At 41.5% G+C, this 25,047-nt stretch overlaps 1 protein-coding gene across 13 annotated transcripts in view; it reads left to right on the top strand.

Moving 5' to 3' along the window:
* Window positions 1-25,047, top strand: part of ITCH (itchy E3 ubiquitin protein ligase) — a 128,071-nt gene that overhangs the window by 67,570 nt on the left and 35,454 nt on the right. For all 13 annotated transcript variants that reach the window (XM_036322858.1, XM_036322857.1, XM_036322861.1 and 10 more), the window contains 5 exons: window positions 714-871; window positions 2,278-2,467; window positions 5,839-5,934; window positions 7,648-7,822; window positions 17,748-17,817. In XM_036322858.1, coding sequence (XP_036178751.1) covers window positions 714-871; window positions 2,278-2,467; window positions 5,839-5,934; window positions 7,648-7,822; window positions 17,748-17,817 — 689 coding nt within the window. The remainder of the gene's footprint in view (window positions 1-713; window positions 872-2,277; window positions 2,468-5,838; window positions 5,935-7,647; window positions 7,823-17,747; window positions 17,818-25,047) is intronic.

Raw genomic sequence — 25,047 nt, 5'->3', positions numbered from 1 at the left:
TCAAGTTCTGCTTTCTAATCCATAACTACATTCCACTTGTGAAAAGGAATCGACTATAGTTAGCTGACAGTAGTAGTTAAGTTCAAAATGACATTTCCTGTTAGTGTCCTCTCCCCTCTTTCTTGCCCTCCAATTTATGTCATTGCTTTGAAAAAATGATAGCTCCTTTAAAAAAGGTATTTGGACTCCTCCCCTATTAATCATTAACTTTGAACATTTTGTTTACCATTTGCTGGAATGGGAGGAGAGCATGCCCTGGGAAGTAAGTATGGTTCTTTCTCCTACCATGGAATACTCAGCCCTGCCCCAAACTTGCCCTAAACCTAAAGGCCAGTGGAAATCGAGGAAATTATGAAGTTATCTGTGCTTCTGATCAAAATAGTGCCCTTCTTAAAGCATTTGGGATTTTGAAAATTTGACTCTGTTTCTGCTTACATAGGACCTCAGCAGACTTATTTGAAATCTGCACTAGTGTACCTAATAATGTTGAATGGTCCCAAGTATTTCTGTGCCCTGGCTCCCCATTCTATTTCTGAATGGGCTCTCAGGGTTATATGTAAGACCCTACCCAAAGGCTGTTTATGTATTTGATAAAGCTAGCCAGAAGTTAGAAAGCTTTTCACAAACTTGTAAAACTCTTAAGTTTGCTAGTTTTTGCTAAATTAAAAGAGCGTTTCCCCCCCTTCCCTTTCCTTTACCCGCTTCTTACTCAGAGTGAACACAAATGGATCAGACGACCCTGAGGATGCAGGGTCTGGTGAAAATAGTAAGGTCAATGGGAATAATTCTCCATCACTCTCAAATGGCGGTGTTAAGCCTTCTAGACCTCCAAGACCTTCACGACCACCTCCACCTACCCCACGTAGACCAGGTGTGTATTCCAGCCATATACTAGGGATGTAGCTCTTATACTGTGATTGTAAGTAATGTTCTGTTTGGGAATTGATCCTGAGGTAAGTGTAAAGAGGCCCTGGTAGACTGGTTTTCTAGCTGTAATTTTATATTAAAGATTTTGGCCAAGAATGATCTTTCTAAAAGTAACTAAGACTTGCCTTTTCCCTAAGTTTTTCCTCCAGGGGTGAAGTTAATGAGGCATGAGCTCTATTCAGAATAAAAATCACATGTACATTATATAAAGTACTAGAGGCCCGATGTACAAAATTCGTGCAAAAGTAGGCCTTCCTTCCCCAGGTTGCCAGCACCGGCTTCCCTCTGGCACCCGGGACCCGGGCTTCCCTCGAAGCCTCAGCTTTGTCTGGAAGGTCATCTGGTCTAATTAGCATATTACCTTTTATTATTATACATAAGCAGTACAGATAAGATTGTATCTTTCTGTCAGGGTTTGTATCTGTGTGGACATTAGTATGCCATAGAATCAAAGATCTGGTTGCTTATTCTCATTATATCCTTTAGAAAGACAATTAGTAAATGGCAAGTAATGCTAAATGATATTCAGATTTTAAAGCAAAAACTATACAATAAATGAACATACTTCATGTAATAAAAGTGTAAATATATACAGGTAGAATATCCATTTTATTCCTGACCAGCTAGAATAAATCTTTAATCTTTTATTATTTCTCTTTTCTAGTATGTGGACAGGGAATGTAAAATAATTAAACCAAATATTATTAGAAAAATAAACTGGTTGTCCACAAATTATTTCATTAAGTGGCTTTGTGTTTAATTATACATCTTCCCACTTTTCTGTAGATAATGTTAACAATATATTCCCACCTCTAAGATCATATACTACTTTGTCATAATATTGATAACTTCCTTCAGGAATTGTTTTGTCAATAAGTATTTCCTGAAGATGTAATATGTACTTAACAACTATTTATAAGAATAGTATTGTTTATTAGTCAGGTCTTCCATTATAATTAACATCAAAAATTGACCTCTAATCTGCAAGGTGTCATAAGAAAGACAATTTTAAGGATCTGGAAGATTGTTAAATGAAAGTAATAATACCATGCAATACCAACACTTACCTATTCTAAGAGTTTTTACTTTCTGTGCAATCAGGAAATCAGGATCTGTGCTTCATAATTAAAATAGGACATGGGGTAGACAGCCTAAAAAATGTAAACAAGCCTATTTAGTGGGACCATTGGCTTTTTCCCATTATTTAATTTACCTTAGTAATCTTTTCCTACATATTTATATATTAAATTTTATATTCTTCATCTACCTCTTCATTTTTTAAAGTTAAAAATTTATCCTGATTTCTGAAAATAGAAGATTATTTTCCTGTTTTTTCCAAATCTTTTATAGCTTCTGTTAATGGTTCACCTTCTGCCCCTTCTGAAAGTGATGGCTCCAGTACAGGCTCTCTGCCTCCAACAAATACAAATTCAAATACATCTGAGGGAGCAACATCTGGATTAATAATTCCTCTTACTATATCTGGAGGCTCGGGCCCTAGGCCATTAAATCCTGTACCCCAAGCTCCACTACCACCTGGGTGAGTAACTGTTTTTGGTTAATATTTATTTTCTTTTGGCATCTATATATACTTATTAATAAAGAAAATACCGTTCTTTAAAATACTGTCTTAAAACAATTGTAATTGTTTTTGGTGGGGATCTAGAATCAAAATGAACCAAAATAAAGCTCACCATATTTGAAATTTCTACCCTCATTTCCAGGGCAAAGTGGAAGAAATTTTTTTTTAAATGATTACTATTATTTTTTTATTTTTATTTTTTTTGAAAGACTGAACCATAGAAAGTTAACCAAGGCCAAGTAGTAATATAGTCACCTAATTCAGATTGCTTGTTTTAAGGGAAAAAGAATCACTTTTTAAAATAAAATAGGAAACTGAGAAAATTAGTACTCATAATCCTATTTTAATCACTAAATTAATAATACTCTAATAGATTTTATACACACACACACATACACGGCATTCAAATTAACCCAGAGCTCAGAATGCTAACCAAAATTAAATGTTTAATATATATATATATATATATATATATATATTTTTTTTTTTTTTTTATTAATTTGAGAGAGGAAGGAAGAGGGAGAGAGAGATAGAAACATCAATGATGAGAGAGAATCATTGATTGGCTGCCTCCTGCATGCCCTTGACTGGGGATCGAGCCCACAATTGGGCATGTGCCCTTGACCAGAATAGACCCTGGGACCCTTTAGTCCACAGGTCGATGCTCTATTCACTGAGCCAAGCCAGCTAGGGCTGGTTAATATATTAATAAGCTCTCATGTTGAGAATTTTAATTGGTAAGTAGATTATATATTACTAGAGGCCCGGTGCACATATTTGTGCATGGGTGGGGTCCCTCTGCCTGGCTGGCAATCGGGACTGATCAGGCCAGCTGGCAGAGAGGAGGGACCATAGGAGGTTGGCCGGCTGCGGGAGGTTGGCTTTGGGAGCGCACTGACCACCAGGGGCAGCTCCTGCATGAGTGTCTGCCTCCTGGTGGTCAGTGCACATCACAGGTCTACTGGTCTTAATGGTTGCTTAGGCTTTTATATATATACTAGAGGCCCGGTGCACAAAAATTTGTGCACTCGGGGGGGGGGGGGGTCCCTCAGCCCGGCCTGTGCCCTCTCGCAGTCTGGGACCCCTCAGGAGATAACGCCCTGCTGGCTTAGGCCTGTTCCCGGGTGGCAGAGGGCAGGCCCAATCCCTAGGTGCAGCCCCTGGTGGGGCTCAGAGCAGGGCCGATTGGGGAGTTGGGACGCCTTCCCCTGTCATGCACAGAGCAGGGCAGATTGGGAGGTTGCGATGCCACCCTCAGTCACGCTCAGGGTAGGACCGATTGGGGGGTTGGGGCACCGCCCCCTGTCACACTCAAGGCAGGGTCAGTGGGGAGGTTGCGGCGCCACCCCCTGTCACACACAGAGCAGGGCCCATCAGGGGGGTTGGGGCTCCGCACCCTGTCATGCACAGAGCAGGGCCCATCAGGGGGTTGAGGCGCTGCACCCTGTCACGCACAGAGCTGCAGGGCGATCAGGGTGTTGGGGAGCTCCCCCCTATCAGGCACAGAGCAGGGCTGATCAGGGGGTTGGGGCGCCTTCCCCTGTCACGAACAGAGCAGGGTGGATAGGGAGGTTGTGGCCCTGCCCCCTGTCACACACAGAGCCACAGGGCGATCAGAGGGTTTGGGCGCTGCCCCCTGTCACGGTGATCCCAGTGCCGGGAGGCCTCTGGGCTCCGCTGATCCTGGTGCTGGGAGGCATATTACCCTTTTACTATATAGGATAGAGGCCTGGTGCATGGGTGGGGCTGGCTGGTTTGCCCTGAAGGGTGTTCTGGATCAGGGTGGGGGTCCCACTGGGATGCCTGGCCAGCCTGGATGAGGGGATGATGGCTGTTTGCAGCTGGTCACACATCCTTCAGGGTGGGGGTCCCCACTGGGGTGCCTGGCCAGTCTGGGTGAGGGGCTGAGGGCTCTTTTCAGGCCGACTGAAGCTCCCAACTGCTCCTTTTTTCTTTTTTTTTTAATTCTGGGCCAGCTTTAGTTCTGGCTCCAGCTCTGAGGCCTCTGCTGCTGAAAGAAGGTATCTGGTTTGTTTCGGTTCTATAGTCGAAACAATGTATAACTCCAGCTCTGAGATCCCTGGCTCGCTGAAAGCAGGTTTCTGGGGTTTTGTTTAGCTTCTATATTTGTTACAATGTTTCTTAAACTGCAGGCTCAGAGGCCGGCAAGGCAGGCGGGGAATGTTGGTTTCCTCCGTCACTGAAGCAAGCAAGCCTCATGTTACTTTCAAGCTGCCTGGCTGCCGGCCGCCATCTTGGCTGGCAGTTAATTTGCATATCTCGCTGATTAGCCAATGGGAAGGGTAGCGGTCGTATGCCAATTTCCATGTTTCTCTTTTATTAGATAGGATAGATTTGTGTGGGTAGTTAGACCATTTTCCTTTTTGGAAAGCCTCCATGGGAAGCCAAATTAGAAAGTTGTTTGTGCAAGGGATTACCAAAGAGAAACTGAGTGCTCTTAGAAGTGATTGGTACTTCTAAGCTATGATGGTTTAGTCTTCTTTACTTTGGAGGTAAACCTTACCAAGGAGACTAGAATACTCAGAATGAGTTTGTCCATTGCAGAGATATATCTGACATATCTGATAAATTCTTACTCTTTGATTTCAGTGTTTCTAGAATCCAAGTAATTCTTTGTCTTTCGGTTAGTAGTTCTTTAGTTTTTCTTTCGATTTCGTTGTTTTAATTACAGCTTTCTTTTCCACTTAAGTCCTGCATATACCTTGACCAGATTGAGACAGACTGTTTCCTGAGTCTGTTTCTAGCCTCTTTAGAAATAAAAGGCTTCTCCTAGAGCAGATACTTGATACTTCTGCAGAGGCGATCTCATCCACTATGTGTCACTCTCAGTATAACATTTCTTGATTCTGTTCCTAAATTCTTTTCATATCTTCTTTATATACTGACATGCTTATTTGCCTCAGTTCTATAATATTCTATATATATAAAAGCCTAAGCAACTGTTCGACCGTCTGACCGGTAGCTATGATGCGCACTGACCCCAGGGAGCAAACGCTCAACGCAGGAGCTGCCAAGCTGCAGTGACTTGGCAGCTGCAGTTCTCGGGGAATGCACCCAGAACCAGAGAGGAGGGAGGCTGATTCCGGGGCGTGTTACCCGAGAACCACCCTCTCGCAATCTGGGACCCCTCGGGGGATGTGGGAGAGCCGGTTTGGCCCGATCCCCGCAGGCCAGGCTGAGGGACACCCCCCCCCCCCCCCCCTTGCACAAATCCGTGTACCAAGCCTCTCATGGTCATATAAGACAAAAAGGCAAAGACAGGATTAAAGATAAGTACCATACCCAGACTTTTTAATTTTGTGTTTAAGTTGGGAGCAGAGAGTGGACCAGCACGGGCGAGTTTACTATGTAGATCATATTGAAAAAAGAACAACGTGGGATAGACCAGAACCTCTACCTCCTGGGTAAGTATCTGAATTAATGAAGAGAAAAAGTGTGTATTCAGAACTATAGATTATGTCTGTAACAAAACCTTCGCTACATTCTTACTTTTCAACTCTTCCTGTCTTTAACCACTTTGTTTTGTGGTAAATGTAAACTAGTAAGAAGAGAATCAGATACTTGATGGAGCATAATGAATGATCATAATTTTCACTCAATTTTCACTCAGTTTTAACCTAAAGATTCTATAAGTCTTACTACTTCCAGGTTTTTCTTTCTGAACTTTAACTGCCTCAAACCACTGGATTTTAGGATTAGTTTCTTTAAGACTAATTATTTAAATGAGTAAGAATTATAATCCCTATCATATAAATGAGGATAAAATCCCTATATTATATATATATATATAAATAAAGTATATATATATATAAAACTTTATTTTTAAACCTCACTTAGGATACGTTTATTGATTTGAAAGAGAGAGAGAGAGAGAGAGAGAGAGAGAGAGAGAGAGAGAGAGAGATTGGTTGCCTCTAGTACTTTCCCGGACTAGGGATTGAACCTGCAACCTAGGTATGTGCCCCATGGGAATTGAACCCAAAACCTTTGGGTATAGGGCATTTTGTTCAGCCATCTGAGCCACCTGGCCAGGGCTAACAAATATTTTAATACAGCCCAGCCGGCATAGGTCAGTGTTTGAGCATCGACCTCTGAACCAGGAGGTCACAGTTCAATTCCAGGTCGGGACTCATGTCCAGGTTGCGGGCTCAATCCCCAGTAGGGGGCATGCAGGAGGCAGCTGATCAGTGATTCTCATCATTGATGTTTCTATCTCTCTCTCTCTCTCCCTTCCTCTCTGAAATCAATAAAAATATTTTTTTAAAAAGAATATTTTAATGCAGGATATTGAGCATTTACATTATATAATTGGAAGAAATGTATTTTTATTCAAGGTTAGTCATAGCAGACATGGGGAAATATTTAATCTTGCTAGTAATAGTCTTAAGTACACAACTAAAAGGCACTGTTTTACTTGTTAAATCATTAGGTACTATTTATTGTGAAATTGTGGAGGATCTTTACCTCATAACATTGCTGGGGGTAGTATAAATTAGTTACAGTTCTAACAGGAAGTATATATAACCATATTAATGCACATACTCTTAGTAAGTCCCTGAGGAAATTTATCCTAAAGAAAAAATACAAAGGAAGGAAAAACTTTTTGATATATTAAAGGTATTTATTATTTTACTATTTATGATATCAGAAAATTGGGAAGAAGCCTAAACAATCAATCAGTTAGAAATCTCAAAGTTATTATATCAATTTACTTAATATTATGTTCTCATTTGAAATGATAAATTAGATAATTGTATTCTTGTGGAAAAGTGCTTTTTGATATCTGTGAATATATATATCTATATATCTATATATAGATATATAGATATATAGATAAATTATGTCCCTATTAAGTTTGCAACAATGACAAGAACATTGGAAAGAAAATGAAAACTTTTTCTTAATGACTATTTGAGACTTACTAAATAGACATTGTGTTTAAGTTCATTAATAGACCATTTCAGAATACATAAAATAAAAGGCTTCAGGTAAATCACAAGTAGTTTCTTAAGGTAAAATGTTACTAAACATGCACCAGGGCCAAGATGAAGTCCTGTTTAATTCTTATCTGTTTCACAAGTATTTGTTGATTTAGGTTGTATTTTGTTCTGATTTAGCTGGGAACGCAGGGTTGACAACATGGGACGTATTTATTATGTTGACCATTTCACAAGAACAACAACGTGGCAGAGGCCAACATTGGAATCCGTCCGGAACTATGAACAGTGGCAGCTCCAGCGTAGTCAGCTTCAAGGAGCAATGCAGCAGTTTAATCAGAGATTCATTTATGGGGTGAGCAACCTGTTGCATTATAAACTTAAGAATATTTGGTTTTTACCTTTTCCTGAATAGGAAATATAAAGCACTAATTAGAAGGAAGGTGTATGTAAGTTGGCAACCTAGTTGTTGCTATTGATATTGTTTTTAGACCTTATCTCAACCATTCTGTGTATCTGGTTTGTTCTTTCCTATTTGAAATTTCCTGAAGTTCAACCTCCTTTATTTTGTTAATGTCAAAAAAAAAAAGATTTTAGGACAACTTAAAAGCCATGGACAAAAGAATAGTAAAAATAAACCAAAACAATTTGAAAATAATTAAAACAGTTCTAAATTTAGTACTACCTAACTTAGCAGAACATTTGAAGGCTTGAATCTAAGAACATCTGACTCTTGAGTGGTTGTACAAAATTAATGATAGAATTTAATCACTTTGCAATGTATAAAGGTAAAGTATACCTGATAAATTATTTGATGTTTTGGGAAGCTACAGAAATTTGCTTTTTATTGGATTATGTTAAATAATATTATTCTGCCTTCAAAACCAAATTATGTTTGGTATAAAAAAATTCCTTTTTGGTCCTATCCGGTTTGGCTCGGTGGATAAAGTGTCGGCCTGCAGACTGAAGGGTCCTGGGTTTGATACTGGTAAAGGGCACATGTCCGGGTTGCAGGCTCGAATCCCCAGGAGGGGACGTGCAGGAGGCAGCCAATCCATGATTCTCTCTCATCATTGATGTTTCAGTCTCTCTCTCCCTCTTCCTCGCTCTGAAAATCAATAAAAAAAATGTATTTTTTAAAATTTCCTTTTTGGAAATTCATTTAAATTTTACATATTTTTCTTTAGAGTAATGTTGCAGTAATGGTGACATACACTGAAATATATTAATGGTTTGTCATACAATCCTTTTTTTTTTTAATTCTTTATTGTTCAGATTATTACATTTGTTCCTCTTTTTTCCCCCCATAACTCCCCTCCTCCCAGTTCCCGCCCCACCCTCCGCCCTCACTCCACACCCACTGTCCTCATTCATAGGTGCACGATATTTGTCCAGTCTCTTCCCACATCTCCCACACCCCTTTCCCCCCAAGAATAGTCAGTCCATTCCCTTTCTATGTCCCTGATTCTATTATGATCACCAGATTATTTGTTCACTTGATTCTTAGATTCACTTGTTGATAGATGCATGTTTGTTGTTCATAATTTGTATCTTTACCTTTTTCTTCTTCTTCCTCTTCTTAAAGGATACCTTTCAGCATTTCATATAATACTGGTTTGGTGGTGATGAACTCCTTTAGCTTTTTCTTATCTGTGAAGCTCTTTATCTGACCTTCCGTTCTGAATGATAGCTTTGCTGGATAAAGTAATCTTGGTTGCAGGTTCTTGGTATTCATCACTTTGAATATTTCTTGCCATTCCCTTCTGGCCTGCAAAGTTTCTGTTGATAAATCAGCTGACAGTCATATGGGTATTCCCTTGTAAGTAACTGAGTTTCTTTCTCTTGCTGTTTTTAAGATTCTCTCTTTGTCTTTTGCTCTTGGCATTTTAATTATGATGTGTCTTGGTGTGGTCCTCTTTGGATTCCTTTTGTTTGGGGTTCTCTGCGCTTCCTGGACCTGTAAGTCTATTTCTTTCACCAGGTGGGGGAAGTTTTCTGTCATTATTTCTTCAAATAGGTTTTCAATATCTTGCTCTCTCTCATCTTCTGGCACCCCTATAATTCTGATGTTGGTACGCTTGAAGCTGTCCCAGAGGCTCCTTACACTATCTCCGTATTTTCGGATTCTTTTTTCATTTTGCTTTTCTGGTTGGGTGTTTTTTGCTTCTTCGCATTTCAAATCTTTGCCTTGATTCTTGCGCTCCTCTGGTCTGCTGTTGGGAGTCTGTATAGTATTTGTTATTTTAGTCCGTGTATGCTTAATTTCTAGTTGGTTCTTTATCATAACATCAAGGGTCTCATTAGATTTCTTGAGGATCTCACTACATTTATCGGCGGCTTCTAGACAGTTCTTAAGAGACCTTAAAAGTGTGGTTCTGAACTCAATATCCTCCATTGACAGTTTTGTCCTGTTTCTTTGTCTCCGCATTTTTTATGCTTTCTTGGTGCACCCCCTAGTGGTCTTTGTGCGCAGTCTTGTTGTAGTTAAGCCTTGATTGTTGTCGGCAATACCGGGGGTGATTTGACCTCCAGGCTAACTGGCTATGAGAATCCGCTGTATCTGCAGTGGGAGAGCTTCTGTGCTGGATCTCTAGGGCAGTGCTAATCTAGCCTTTGCCTGAGGCTATCCGGCAAATGGCTCTGCGCAGGGCTTGGGCGGGGCGGGTCCCCGGGGATCTACAGGGCGGGCCGGAGCGAGCAGTTATGGCTGCTCTCAGTTCCGTCCCTAGGGGCTCTGCCTCACAGAGTCCCAGCAACCGCTGCAAACCTCAGAGAGAAAGCTGCCTTCGAGTTCCGACCGAAGCCAGACAGTCCCGCTTCTCCCGTTTGAGTCTGACTCCCTAGAGACTCGCCCGGATCTGGAGCTCAGAGTCTGAAACTCCCTCCCGATTGAAAACAACAACCGCGTCCTCCGCCTCCAGCCCGCTCCGCGTGCACTCCGCACCTTAGTATTTCACTTCAGCACTGTGCCTCCTCTGAGTCTGGGTATGATATTCTCTTTCCTCCTAGTTGTAGAATTTCCACTCAGCCAGCCTTCCTGTGGTTCTGGATGATGTCCGTTCCGTCTTTTAGTTGTTTTTTGAAGTGGTTGTTGGAGGCAACAATCTCCGGCGTTAACCTATGCCGCCATCTTGGTTTCTCTGTCATACAATCTTTGATGTTAGAAGTTTTACAGTCTTTGAGAATCACAGATCTTTTCTCTGAGGAAAAGAAAATAGTTCTTGGAGAAATTTGATCCTACATGATTAACAAGAGGGATTTGTTTTCAATAGTATGTAGAACTTAAAGAAAGTCAACTCTATAAGAGTTCAAGAGAAGTTGACCCTCTTCATTGCCATCTCTTGCCCTCTACCACCACCAGTACAATCCCATTTAGAATCCACTAGAGTAAAGTCATCTGTCTTCATTAAGCATTGTTTTCTTTTCTCCATGATCCTGTGTATTTCTTGGACCTCATCATACTAGGTATCACTCACTGACAAATTCACCTTTTTTAAAAAAATGTTTTTTTATTGATTTCAGAGAGGGAGAGAGAGATAGAAACATCAGTGATGAGAGAGAATCATTGATCTGCTGCCTCATGCATGCCCCCTACTGGAATCAACTCCGCAACCTGGACATGTGCCCTGACCTGGAATTGAACGGTGACCTGGTTCACAAGTCAATGGTCAACCACTGAGCCACAGTGGTCAGGAAACAAATTCACCTTTATTGTCAGCCTTACCTGATTATGACTAAGACTAGAGGTCCAGTGCACAAAATTCGTGCACTGGGGGGCGGGGGCGCGGGAGTGTCCCTCAGCCCAGCCTGTGCCCTCAGGGAATGTCCCTCTCGCAATCTGGGACGCTGCACACACCAGTGACCATACTTTTTATACAAGTGAAAGGCATCTTGCTATTTTATGAGCAGCTACATTTTTTTGCCCTGATTATAAAAAGTAGTACATAACATGATCCTTCTGAGGCATTAGTACTATTTTCCCCATCTTATGGGTGGAAAAACTAAAGCAGAGAGAAGTTAAGTAATTGGCTTTGTCACACAGTTATAAGTGTCAGTATCAGGGCTGACCACAAAATGTGCAAGCCATCCATGCATGTCATCACTACATCATCCTATTTATTCAGTGTTAGAGTAGCGTTGCCAGATTTTAATTTTTAAATCTGAGACTGTTCCCAATATATAGGGTAGGGTCCCTAGGCCTGGCTGGCGATCAGGGCTGATCTGTGGGGTGACCAGTGGGTGGGGGGGCGATCGGGGGACCCCCCGCTGGCACCTGCCTTGGCTGGCAGCCTGGCGCCACCTGTTCACCAGCTCTGCCCCCTGCCACTGCTGCCCATCGCCTCCCTCTGCAGGGAGATTGGCAGACAGGGTGATTGGGGGTGCCCCCGCTGGCAGCCACCTTGGCTTGCGGCCTGGCACCGCCCACTGGTTGGCCCTGCCCCCCAATCGCCACCACCAGTTGCCTCCCTCTCGGTGGGCAATGCACATCATAGTGGCCAGTCATTCCGCTGTTTGGTCGACTTGCATATTAGGGTGTTATTATATAGGATTACCTTTTTTACACAATTATTTTTCCTGCCAACTTCTGTAGATAGCTATCACTGTATCAATTTTTATCTCTTGTCTACCTTATTACCCTTTTGTTTTTCTATGTTGTTTTACATTTTCTTTTCTTTCTAAATTATAATCAGCTTTGGTACACCTGGACAAATTTCTTCTAGGTTTTAATGACTAGCTTTTCTGCCTTCTTTAAAGCTGGTTTCTACATGGGTGTCCAGTGGATAGAGCATGGATTTTGGAGTCAGACACATCTGGGTTCAAATCTTGGTTCCACACTTTCTCTATATGATTTTGAGTAAGTTAACTAACCTTATCAAGAATCATCTATATCCTATCTAATAAAAGACAAAAAGGGTAATTAACCGCACCTCCGCTACACTTCCCATTGGCTAATCAGCAAGATATGCAAATTAACTGCCAACAAATATGGTGGCCGGCAGCCATGCAGCTGAAGCGAGCAGGAGGCTTGCTTGCTCCAGTGATGGAGGAAGCCAAGGTTCCCCGCCTGCCACGGCCTGCTCTAAGCTCTGAAAGCAACAATGTTTCAATTATAGACGCTAAACAAACCCCAGTTACCTGCTTTCAGCCAGCTGCGCCCTCAGAGCTGGGAGCACCAGTGATGGCAACAAAGTTTCAATTATAGAAGGTAAATAAATCCCAGAATAAAAAAAAAAGAAAAGAAAAAAAGGAGAGACCGGGAGCTTCAGTTGCCGGCCAGCCTGAAAACGGCCCTTAACCCCTCACCCAGACTGGCCAGGCACCCCAGTGGGGACCCCCACCCTGATCCGGGACACCCTTCAGGGCAAACCAGCCGGCCCCCACCCGTGCACCAGGCCTCTATCCTATATAGTAAAAGGGTAATATGCAAACTGACCCCAACAGCAGAAGGACTGGGAATGACTGGTCACTATGACACACACTGACCACCAGGGGGCAGACGCTCAATGCAGGAGCTGCCCTCTGGTGGTCAGTGCGCTCCCGCATGGGTGAGCTCTGCTCAGCCACAAGCCAGGCTGATGGCTGCCAGTACAGCGGTTATGGTGGGAGCCTCTCCTGCCTCCTCAGCAGCGCTAAGGATGTCCGACTGCAGCTTAGGTCTGCTCTCCACTGGCAAGTGGGCATCCCCCGAGGGCTCCCAGGCTGCCAGAGGGATGTCTGATTGCCAGCTTAGGCCCAATCCCCCGGGGAGCAGGCCTAAGCCAGCAGGTCGTTATCTCCCGAGGGGTCCCAGACTACGAGAGGGCACAGGCTGGGCTGAGGGACGCTCCCCCCGCCCCCGAGTGCACAAATTTTTGTGCCCCAGGCCTCTAGTATATACATAAAAGGCTAATATACTAAGTGTCTGACCGGTTGCTATGACACGCACTGACCAGCAGGGGACAGACGTTCAACGCAGGAGCTGCCATGATATCCACAAAGGAAATTTGGCTTCCCCCAAGTGGGACACAGGCCCTGCCACCACCCTGGAGCGACAGCCCACCAAATCATAACCAACGCTGCCAAGACCCCATGACACAAAATGCAGCCCACAGCCCAGCCTGGAAACGGTTGCTGTGGGCGCTGGGTAATGACATCACATAGCAACGCCTGGCTTCCTCTCCCTAGCGACAACTAGCCTCCTTGGAGTTTCTTCAGCCCAGGAACATGACTTGCTTTATAGCTAGATGGAAACATTTTACACTTTAACCAAATGTCTGTGAAGTTTTTCCCCGTGCCTCATCTCATTTGATCCTCACAGAAGTCCTGGAGTAGGTAGATAGGAGACTTGGTAGAATCCTATTTTCTTTTTATTAGCCGGAAAACAGAGATTTAGAAAGCTTAGAAACTTGACCCAACTAAAAAGAAGTAAGAAATGGTAGACCTTGAAAATGATTTCAGGTTTTCTCACTGCACAGAATATGGTCAAATACTGCTGCAGTTAAATATTTTACCCTTTGTTCTCCCTGCATAATCTACAATAATAATCTGCTTCATGTTGATATTTACTGCTGTGTTGCTGACAATTAACTGAAAGAGAAGTTGAGGTGCTTCACTAGGCAGAAAATGTTTAGCTACATCAGAAAGCAGGTGTAACTAAACAAGTTTATTCTATATCTATAAAAGGCTAAGTTGACTTGTGCATGCACAATACATATAAAGCTCTCGCTGGCGCCAAACGCATGCGTGTGTTTTGATCTGTCATTGTCGATCGTGAATTTGGTTGACACTTCTGTTACAGAGAAAGGGCAAATAGCGATATAAAAATATTTCTTCTAATTAATTTCCTTTCAATGTGTGCGATTCTGTGCACCGGGCCATTAGTTACTTTATAACATACCTATAATTACTACAGGGGGTTTTCTTGAGGATTCTGTAAAATAAGTTTTCTTGTTTTTGGCACATACTATATGCTTAGAAGTATTAGTTTTCATGTTTTCTTTCCCTCATATTCACAATTGTAAATGTACCTTCTGTCTCACGTTTACAGTGCATAATCTTTTTAAACATTCTATTAAAGGCAAATTAGCAAATTTCTGGAGCACCTACAGTATATGGTTTCATTTTAAACCTGACCAATTTGATTCTCAAAGTCTTTGGAACTTTGCTTGAATTGTAGCTTTTACTCGATATCCATGATTTTTTTTGTTTGTTTTTCTTTTCTCCTATTCAAAATAATTTGACTAATTTTCTGAAATTCTTACTTTTTGCTCTTGCTATAGAATGTCTTGCCATAGAATAGTTTTAAATTATAAAGAACTTATTTTAGTTTTCCTTAACTTAGCCAGGGACATGAACTGAATTGAATGAATTTAACATTCCTTTTTTTTTTTCAGTACCTTTTAAATTGATTTTATAGAGAGAGATAGGGGTGGGGAAGAGAGTAAGATAGAAACATTGATGAGAGAGAAACATAGATAGGCTGCCTCTTGCATGCCCCCTACTGAGGATCAAGCCTACAACCCGGGCATGTGCCTTGACTGGGAATGGAACTGGTGACCTCTCCACACGGGATGACACTCAGCTGAGCCACACCAGCCAGGGTGAATTGAATATTCTTAATATCAACTACATAAAAAGTTATGGGGTCATGGGGTGTTGCTGAAAAAGTCTAGTTATTGGGCATATAAATTTGCCTTTGTCTGACCCTGGTTACAGGGCAGTGGACACATATATGAGCATTTTTAACCTCAGGTTGTATATGTTGTTGATGTAACACTGTGATAGCTCTTCCTGGCCCATGGCTTCACAGCTTACCTGTCCAGGGAGGGTCAGAGGGATAGGGTTGGGTATTAGAAAATAATCAAAATGGTTTTTCATATGCCAAACTTTTCAGACATGTTCTATAATCAGGGTTCAGTTCTTTTATAGTGTTTCTTCCTGGCCTCCCTACTCTTACTCCTTTTTATTATTGCATCTAGCAAGAAGAGCAAGACCAGTTCTTTTTATTTTTTTATTTTTCCCCCCAGTCCCCTCAAGACCAGTTCTTTTTTTTTTTTTTTAATATATTTTATTGATTTTTTACAGAGAGGAAGGGAGAGAGATAGTTAGAAACATCGATGAGAGAGAAAGATTGATCAGCTGCCTCCTGCACATCTCCTACTGGGGATATGCCCGCAACCCAGGTATATGCCCTTGACTGGAATCGAACCTGGGACCTTTCAGTCCGCAGGCCGACGCTCTATCCACTGAGCCAAACCGGTTTTGGCAAGACCAGTTCTTGACAGGTCTATCTTCCAAGAGCTGTTATATCGGAAACGGGTATCTCTCTTACAAGCTTTAAAACTTTCAATCAGTTAACTCAGTTTCTGCAATAAGTCAGTGGCATAGGAAAAATCAATTGGGGGAACCTACTGTAGATTGAGACAAAGAATCAACCAAATGTAATGTGATGACTTTGCATCTGATTTGAACGAATAAGCAATCCTGCATTTAATGAAGGATTGAGTACTAGGTGATACAATTAACATTGATTTTGCTGAGTGTGGTAAAGGTATTGTGGTTATGTAAGAATATGTTTACACATTTTATTTTATTTTTTTAATATATTTTTTTATTTCAGAGAGGAAGGGGGAGAGAGAGAGAGAGAGAGAGAGAGAGAGAGAAACATCAATGATGAGAGAGAATCATTGATTGGCTGCCTCCTGCATAGCCCCTACTAGGGATCAAGGCAGCAACCCTTGACCGGATTCGAAACTAGGACCCTTCAGTCCGCAGGCTGACGTTCTATCCACTGAGCTAAACCCGCTAGGACTGTTTACACATTTTAGAAAGGCATACTAAAATACAGTACATGGGTGAAATGATGACAGATTACGTCTTTTTTTTCTTTTTTCTTTTAACCCGAGGATATTTTTCCATTGATTTTTAGAAAGATTGGAGGAGAGAGGGAAAGACAGAAATATTGATGTGGGAGAAACACATCGATTGGTTGCCTCTTGCAGGAACCCTGACTAGGACCTGGGCCAGGGCGAAGTCTGCAACCCAAGGTATGTGCCCTTGACCAGAATCAAACCCGGGACCCTTCTGTCTGTAGGCCAACACTATACCCACTGAGCCAAACCTGTTAGGGCTGATTAAGTCTTGTATGTAGTTCTAGGCTTATCAACTCTTTTCAACTGGAATTCTTTCCTTTTAGTCATTTGACCACCTGTTCTTGCTCCACTGATTCTCTTCCCATAGTTCTTTGTATATACTATGCTCTGTATGTGATCCTCTCTTTTTAAGTTAGAAATAAAAGATTTTTTGATGAAAGAGAATCATTGGTTGGCTGCCTCCTGCATGCCATCTACTGGGGATTGAGCCTGCACCCCAGGCATGTGCCATGACCGCAGATTGAACTGTGACCTCCTGGTTTATGGGTCAATGCTCAACCACACCAACTGGGCTCGACTAGTAATTTTAAACAACATATACTAGTTGCTTCTTGCTTTCTTCTCAAGTCTGATAATATCTGCTTTTTTAATTGGGAAGTTTATTTCATCAACATTTACTATAAATTTCTATGTATTTGTGTTGAATCTATCATCTTGGTGTTTGGCTTTTATTTGCTACCTCTTGTATTTATCCTTTCCTGACTGATTGAATCAAGTATTTTGTATCATTTAATTTTATCTCCTCTAATGACTTTATCTTTATGGCTCTTGACATTTTAGTTATGTTTCTTTGTGTGTTTTTTTGTTGTCATTTTGGTGGTTGATTTAGTCATTACAATATGCACTTTAATTTGACACAGTATATATTAAAAATATGCAACTTTATAGAGAAAAAAAAGAAATACAAGATTTTTTTCTTTTCTCTGATGACTCAGTACTGTTATTTATAAATTATTTTGGGGGGTTATACACAGGTGTGAGCAAAAATTGGTTTACAGTTGTTAATACAATAATTAATAAATAATAATACAAGAATAAACTGTTGCTTACTCAGAAGTATTTTTTTAACTTACTGATTTGTAGCTAAGAAGGAAAAAGTGGTCATGGGGGGGGAGAGAATGAGGATTATGCAGTTGTAATATTTGATTTTCAAATAATTTGAAACATTAAATATTGTTTGCACGAATTTTTTTTTTCTCCACCAAAGTGTATTGGCATTTATCCATGATCATGTGACACTTCTCTAAGATGTGAACTCTATTAGAGTGTGTTATGTTGCACAAGGCCAGGAAAAGCATATCAGAACTTACAAGGTTGCTCTCAATTTGTCCAAGTCCAATATTTCACCCTTTTTGTTGTTCTCTTTAGAATCAAGATTTGTTTGCAACAACACAAAATAAAGAATTTGATCCTCTTGGTCCCCTGCCACCTGGATGGGGTAAGTTACATACATTTTTTTGTTGAATTTAGTCTTTTTAAAACTCAGATATTTGTGGATGATATCTTATCCTTGCTTGAATTAATATCTGGGAATATTTGGGGAGTGTTGGTTTAATTTAGAGTGCCAAGTAGGCATTAAATTTCCCCAAAATTCTAAGTTGACCTTTTATTATAGTAAACTTTTATTGGAATTTAGAATTGTTTTATTCCTTTAAAGTTAAAAATATTTTGCTCAGCTATAAAAAGAAATGGATTATTACATATAGCAATCTGATGGACCTCAAGGGCATAATGCTTAGTGAAAAAAGTCAATCTCAAAAGATTATGGTTCAATTTACATAACACTCTCAAAATGCCGTAACTTTAGAGATGCAAAACACATAATAGGTACCAGAAGAAAGATCCAAAGATAACTGTACAAATACAGGAGGTAACTTAAGTGGTTCTTATGTAGTGGTGGAAGAGTTCTTTTTGTTTGCTTTTTAATGTATTTTTATTGATTTCAGAGAGATAAAGGGAGAGAGACATAGAAATATCAATGATGAGAGAAGAGAATCATCAAATGGCTGCCTCCTACACAGCCCCTACTGGGGATCAAGCTTGGAACCCAGGCTTGTGCCCTGACTGGGAATTGAATCATGACCTTTTGGCTCATACGTTACCAGTCAACCATCGAGGCACACCTGCTGGGCATAGAGTTGTGTATTTTGACCATGGTGGTGATTACACAAATCTGTACATGGGATAAAAGTAAATAAAACTATACATTCACATAAATGAATTCAACTTTAAAAATTGGTGAAAATTAAATAAAATCTGTAGTTAATAGTAATTTACCATTGTCAGTGTCTTGATTTTGATATTGTACTATGCTATGTAATAAAAGCCTAATATGTTAAGTGTCCGGTCGTCCATTCAACCAATCAAAGCATAATATGCTAATGCTGCTCAATCGCTCACTATGATGTTCACTGATCACCATGGGGCAGATGCTCTGACCAGTAGGTTAGCTTGCTGCTGGGGTCTGGCCGATTGGGACTGAGCCAGACGGGCTGGACATGCCCTGGAGTCCTCCCGCAGTCCCTCTCCGGCTGGCCAACCACCAGCATCCCTCCCCGGCCCCAATTGTGCACCAGTGGGGTCCCTCGGCCTGGCCTGTGCCAGCTAGTAATCCAGGACCCCTTGGGCCCGGCAGTGGTTCTCAACCTTCCTAATGCCACGACCCTTTAATACAGTTCCTCATGTTGTGGTGACCCCCCAACCATAAAATTTTCGTTGCTACTTCATAACTGTAATTTTGCTACTGTTATGAATCGTAATGTAAATATCTGATATGCAGGATGTATTTTCCGGGGTCGCGACCCATAGGTTGAGAACCACTGCCTTAGGGAATGTTGGAGAGCTAGTTTTGGCCTGATCCCACAGGCCAGGCTGAGAGGGCCCCACTGGTGCATGAATTGATGCACTGGGCTTCTAGTTCCTAAAGGTGTCACCACTGGGAGAAACTGGTTGAAGGTTTATGAGATTCTTTGAATGACTTTTTTTAAAAATATATTTTATTGATTTTTTTTACAGAGAGGAAGGGAGAGGGATAGAGAGTTAGAAGCATTGCTCAGCTGCCTCCTGCACACCCCCTACTGGGGATGTGTCTGCTACCAAGGTACATGCCCTTGACCGGTATCGAGCCTGGACCTTTCAGTCCGCAGGCTGACACTCTATCCACTGAGCCAAACCGGTTACAGCTCTTTGAATGACTTTTGCCACATCTTGTGAATAATATTTCAAAAGATAAAACCTAAAAAATAACATTTTTATCACATGGATGCCTCCAACACAGTTCAGAGTATGGTTGAGTTGATGTTACCTGTAAAAACAGTGGAATGGGCACGTGTAAGGATGGTGACTTTGTGTTGTATACCATTGAGCACATCACATGAGCATGCTCTGTTACTGAGTACATTTGGTACTTCATTATTAAAACTTTGTTAATACACCACATTCTGTTTTATAGTGTTATACTAGTGGCCCAGTGCACGAAATTCGTGCACATTGAAAGGGAATTAATTAGAGGAAATATTTTAATGTTGCTATTTGCCCTTTCTCTATAATAAAAGTGTGAGAGATAAAAGGAAATGAGTACAATGTGTATGAAAATAATACATAATTTTATTAATAAATAAACAATAATAAAATGATATAACAAAAAATTCATGATGTAAAAACAACACTGATGCAAATAATGACTTATAAAGTGATTAAACTTATTCTAATATCTCCCTGTATACCACATTAAGAGTAAAAACACTTTCAGAGTGCTTGACTAATTTCCCTTGGGATAAAGTATTTACAACTTTAACATCACACGCTCTTCGAACTCGAGAGAAAGCAACATATAACTGACCATGTTCGAAAACGGGTTCAGGTAGGAATATTCCTGCTCTGTCTAGGAATATTCTATGTTCGAGAATTGCATTCTCATGTACTCCATTTTCACTGAGAAGGCAGTTCCTACCGGTATTGGTAGTACTTGTTGATGACTGTTCTCTAGACATTCTGTCGTCGCCACCACCTTCTTTTCCCTTCAAAGGCACCTTGGTCTTTAGACATTTTTCTGTCGATGGTGCCTCTGTTTTTCGGCTTCAGAGCGACATTTTTCCAGTAGCTGCTCAGATACATCCTGTCGCAGGCGCCGCCTTCTTTCAAGATCAGACGCATGTTGCTCTGCAGGCATTTTCTGTCGATAACGCCAGCACTTTTCGGCGACAGAGCTGCCTTGTATCAACTGTTTCACTTTGGACATTGTCCTACCTGTCTACTGACACCGTCTGAGATGCAGGAGAATGAGAGTCCTGCCTGTCAGGCCACTGAGAGCTGTGTGACTAATGGCTGATTCTGGATGATTCTGTGGGGGTGGGACTTCCCCCTCTCTGCTGTCACTTTCCACAGCTGTGATGAGGAAGCTGGGGTGACAGAGAGCCACACTGTCCCCGGAAGCCTGGGTCAACACTGGAGGACCGGTTGGGGCCGTGACTGATGGCTGACGGGCAGCAGTCACCCTGCCAGTGCCGGATCTCCCGCGGAAGATCCAGGCTGGAGGGACGACTGCTGCGGGAGATTCGGTCTGGCGGGGCGACTGTTGCGGGAGATCCGGGCTGGCGGGGAGACTGCTGGCTGTTACAGTCACCCCGCCAGCCTGCATCTCCCGGAGGGAGGGCCGGTTGGGGGCGTGACTGATGGCTGACGGGCAGCAGTCGCCCCACCAGTGCCGGATCTCCCGCAGGAGATCCAGGCTGGAGGGACGACTGCTGCGGGAGATCCGGGCTGGCGGGGAGACTGCTGGTGGTCGCAGTCGCCCCGCCAGCCCGGATCTCCCGGCGGAAGGGCTGGTTGGGGGCGTGACTGATGGCTGACGGGCAGCAGTCGCCCCACCAGTCCGGATCTCCTGTCAGGAGGCGTGACTGATGGCTGACAGGCAGCAGTCGCCCCGCCAGCCTGGATCTCCCGGTGGGAGGGCCGGTTGGGGGCGTGACAGCTGGTGGACCGCCAGGGTCACGCCTGCCATCCAGGTCACAGATAGCAGGCCTGGATGGCGGCGGGGCAGGCAGAATGGCGCTGTCCCATCCTGCCTGCAGTATGCAAATTAGCCGCCATCTTTGTTGGCGGTTAACCGCCATCTTGGCTGGCAGTTAATTTGCATATCACCCTGATTAGCCAATGGGAAGGGTAGCGGAGTGACACTAATTACCATGTTTCTCTTTTATTAGATAGGATGTTATAACACTGTAGCAATTTTCCAGAAGGTATTATATGGCAGTGTAGAAACAATTTTTCACAGAAGCCAAAGAGGATATAGAAAGTGGAAAACAGCAAAGAAAAGCTTGTTATGGAAACAGAGCTGTAGATATTTCAGAATATTTGGGTAACTTCAGAAAGTGGTATTTCTAGATAGTCTTATTGGGAAGCATTGGTCCCTAACATAGATTGCTTTAGTATTACATTACCAAGGGATGGAGGAAAAAAATTCATATGTACTAGCTGTATAATATAAGCCTGCCTTTGAGAAAACCCATTGCTCTTAAGCAGTTATTTATCCTTAATGCTCCTGAGAATCAAAAAATATAGTTGTTCATACTTATAACTGTATTACCACCAGCTTGAAATAAAATCTGGACATGTGAAAATTGTAAATTTCTGTCTTCACCAAAGCCGGGTAGTTACTGTTAAGGAGTCTTTTGGCTCTGTTGGAGCCTCGGAGTATGGTCAGTGTATGGTTGATATGAATGTACTTTAGAAGAGGGGATGTTGCCCTTATCAGGCATATTGAATAAGATCTGTCAGATTGCATTCCCAGAAATGGATGGATTTTGTATGAACTAAACTAAAGAAACGCTTTATTTCTTGAGTTTGTCTATGTTATGTTGAAAAAAAGAAATTGAAGCACTGAAAGGATATATGTATTTATCCTTTTAATTTTATTACAGAAAAACCATGATCCAATGGTTTTTGTCAGAAACACCATTTTACTCATCCAGAGCAGCTGCAAGAAAAATTGCTGCTTCTTCATAGCAGCATGAATTACAGTCATTGTTGCCTTTATTCAAAAAGCTTTTCCTGCAGCTGGTCTTGCCTCATGTATTTATCATCCTCATCATCAGAATCTTTCTTATTTTTACTTTAGCCATCATCTCCCTAAAATACTTCCTCTAAACACCCAGTCCCAGCTTATCCAGGTTATAAGAATGTTACCTTTTTTGTTTTACATACATTCTGCTTATTTTTAGGTGTCACAGTCCTTGAAATTGAAGTGTGCTCCCCTTCCTAAATGAGTTCATGATCATTCTGTTACTCAGACTGAGCACTGCTTATGACTGTCTGCTTTGGGGGCATATGCCTTACTTGTGGTACTGTGACAGATGAGATCCACATGACATCCTCAGGATTGACCCAGGAAATAAAATCCCAGTTTATATTCTGTGTTTACGTTATGAAATTGACAGCCTTATTTTTGTGACACCATACATATTTAAATCTAATTTCCTCACCTTTTCAGACATTTAAATGCTAGGACAGACATTATTGTCTTAAAATATTTTCTTAACACATGCAAACTATAGAGGCTGGATAATGAAGAATAGTTTTGGTTAAGGAGTCTTTTGGTTCAAAAAAATGTAGTCTAACAGGCCTTTTTATGTAGCTGGGTTTACCCTTCAAGTATAAAGATATTTATTTATTTTGAGAGTTGCTATGAAAGAATACATAGAACAAGAAGAAGCTTCTCCTTTTTACTGTTTTATTCATCAAGTCAAGAAGTGTTCTGATGTGCATTCAGAGTTCATGTTCAGTAATTTCAGTATTGTTTATCATGTGATTTTTCAACAAAGAAATCAGTTCTACAGCCACAGTTCTTCCTCTCATTGAACAGATGAGCCTTCAATTTGCAAGTACATCCATCCACCTTTGAAATTTTGTTTTTCACAGCCTCTTCTAAAAAATGCTTATATCAGCAGTATATACTTAGAAAATAATAGAAAATACGTTTTCTATTAACTTTATCTTGCCTCATGTTTGTTTTTTGTTTTTTTTTTTTTTGGATACTTGCATTTATCCTTTAATTTTCTTTCTTGATTAAGGTATTACATATGTGTCCTTACCTCTACCCCCCCATGCCCCCACACCCCTGGTGTCTGTGTCCATTGGTTATGCTTATATGCATGCATACAAGTCCTTTGGTTGATCTCTCCCCCTCATGTTTGCTTTTGAAGAGAAAATCTCTCATCCTAAAATCTGAACTTACATGGCAGATAAAAGATGAATATATGCTTAGGATATTACTTTTAGATGAACAATATTACTCTGCAAAATTCTTTGGAATCAAGAAATTTATAGGTTCTGCAAATATATTTTAATTTTTAAAATTTAATGTGACTGCCAAGAACATGAACTTACTTTGTTGCCTTTAGCCAGCTGTAGTAAGTGGGTGCTTCTTTTTGCCTCAGAATCAATCTTAAAGTTAATTACATGTTTCTACACTCAAGATGCCATGATCAGCAAAACCAGTGTTAATATTCATTCTGTCACAAGATGCAGAGTCCCATTTTTCTGTATATCATGCACACCTGGAGTTCTGTTTCCATTTTAGTCTCAGCTAATAGAAAGTACTGATATGGCCCTTGCTGGTTTGGCTCAGGGGATAGAGCATCGACCTGTGGAATGAAGGGTCCCAGGTTCGATTCCAGTCAAGGACACATGCCCAGATTGCGGGCTCAATCCCCAGTAGGGGGCATACAAGAGGCAGCCAATCAAAGATTCTTATTGTTGATGTTTTTATCTCTCTCTTCCTCTCCCTTCCTCTCTGAAATCAATAAAAATACATTTTTTTTAAAAGAAGAAAGTACTGATATGTCAGGAGTGGGTTCATGATACTGAAAAATATGCCCCTTCTAACCCCCCATATCATCACTGCTACATGAAATCATGGAAGCAGTACTAGAGATACTGTTAAATGTTAACAAATATTTACTTGCCCTAGCTGGTTTGACTCAGTGGATAGAGCGATGGCCTGGGGACTAAAGGGTCCTGGGTTCAATTCCGGTCAAGGGCACATGCCGGAGTCACGGGCTCGATCCCCAGTAGGGGTGTGCAGGAGGCATCCAATCATTGACTCTCTTTCATCATTGATGTTTATATCTCTCCCCTCTCCCTTCCTCTCTGAAATCCATAAAAATATATTTTAAAAAAACAATAACAAATATTAACTTGACAAGGCTATATAATTTGGCCTAAGACTCATCTTGCAATACTTTGCTTAGAGAAAGATCCAAAGGCTCTAAATAAATGTTATTTTAAAAATAGATACAGCCTGGCTTGTGTTGCTTAGTGGTTGAGTGTCAACCTATGAACCAGGAAGTCATGGTTCACCCAGTCAGGGTTGCTGGCTTGATCCCCCAGTAGGGGGCATGCAGGAGGCATCTGATCAGTGATTCTCTCATCATTGATGTTTCTAGCTCTCCCTCTCCCTTCCTTTCTGAAATCAGTAATATATACTTGTTAATCCTTGCCTGAGGGTATTTTCCCATTGATTTTTAGAGAGCATGGAAGGATGGGGGGGAGACAGAGAAGAGAGAGAAACATTGATGTGAGAGAGACACATTGATTGGTTACTTCACACATAAACCCTGACCAGGGCTGGGGATCAAGCCTGCAACTGAGGTACGTGCCCTTGACAGAC

This window comes from Myotis myotis, unplaced genomic scaffold (assembly GCF_014108235.1).
Source record: "Myotis myotis isolate mMyoMyo1 unplaced genomic scaffold, mMyoMyo1.p scaffold_m19_p_9, whole genome shotgun sequence".
In the NCBI taxonomy this organism is placed as follows: domain Eukaryota; kingdom Metazoa; phylum Chordata; class Mammalia; order Chiroptera; family Vespertilionidae; genus Myotis; species Myotis myotis.
The sequence above is the reverse complement of the archived record's forward strand: the minus strand, read 5'-3'. Positions and strand labels throughout refer to the sequence as shown.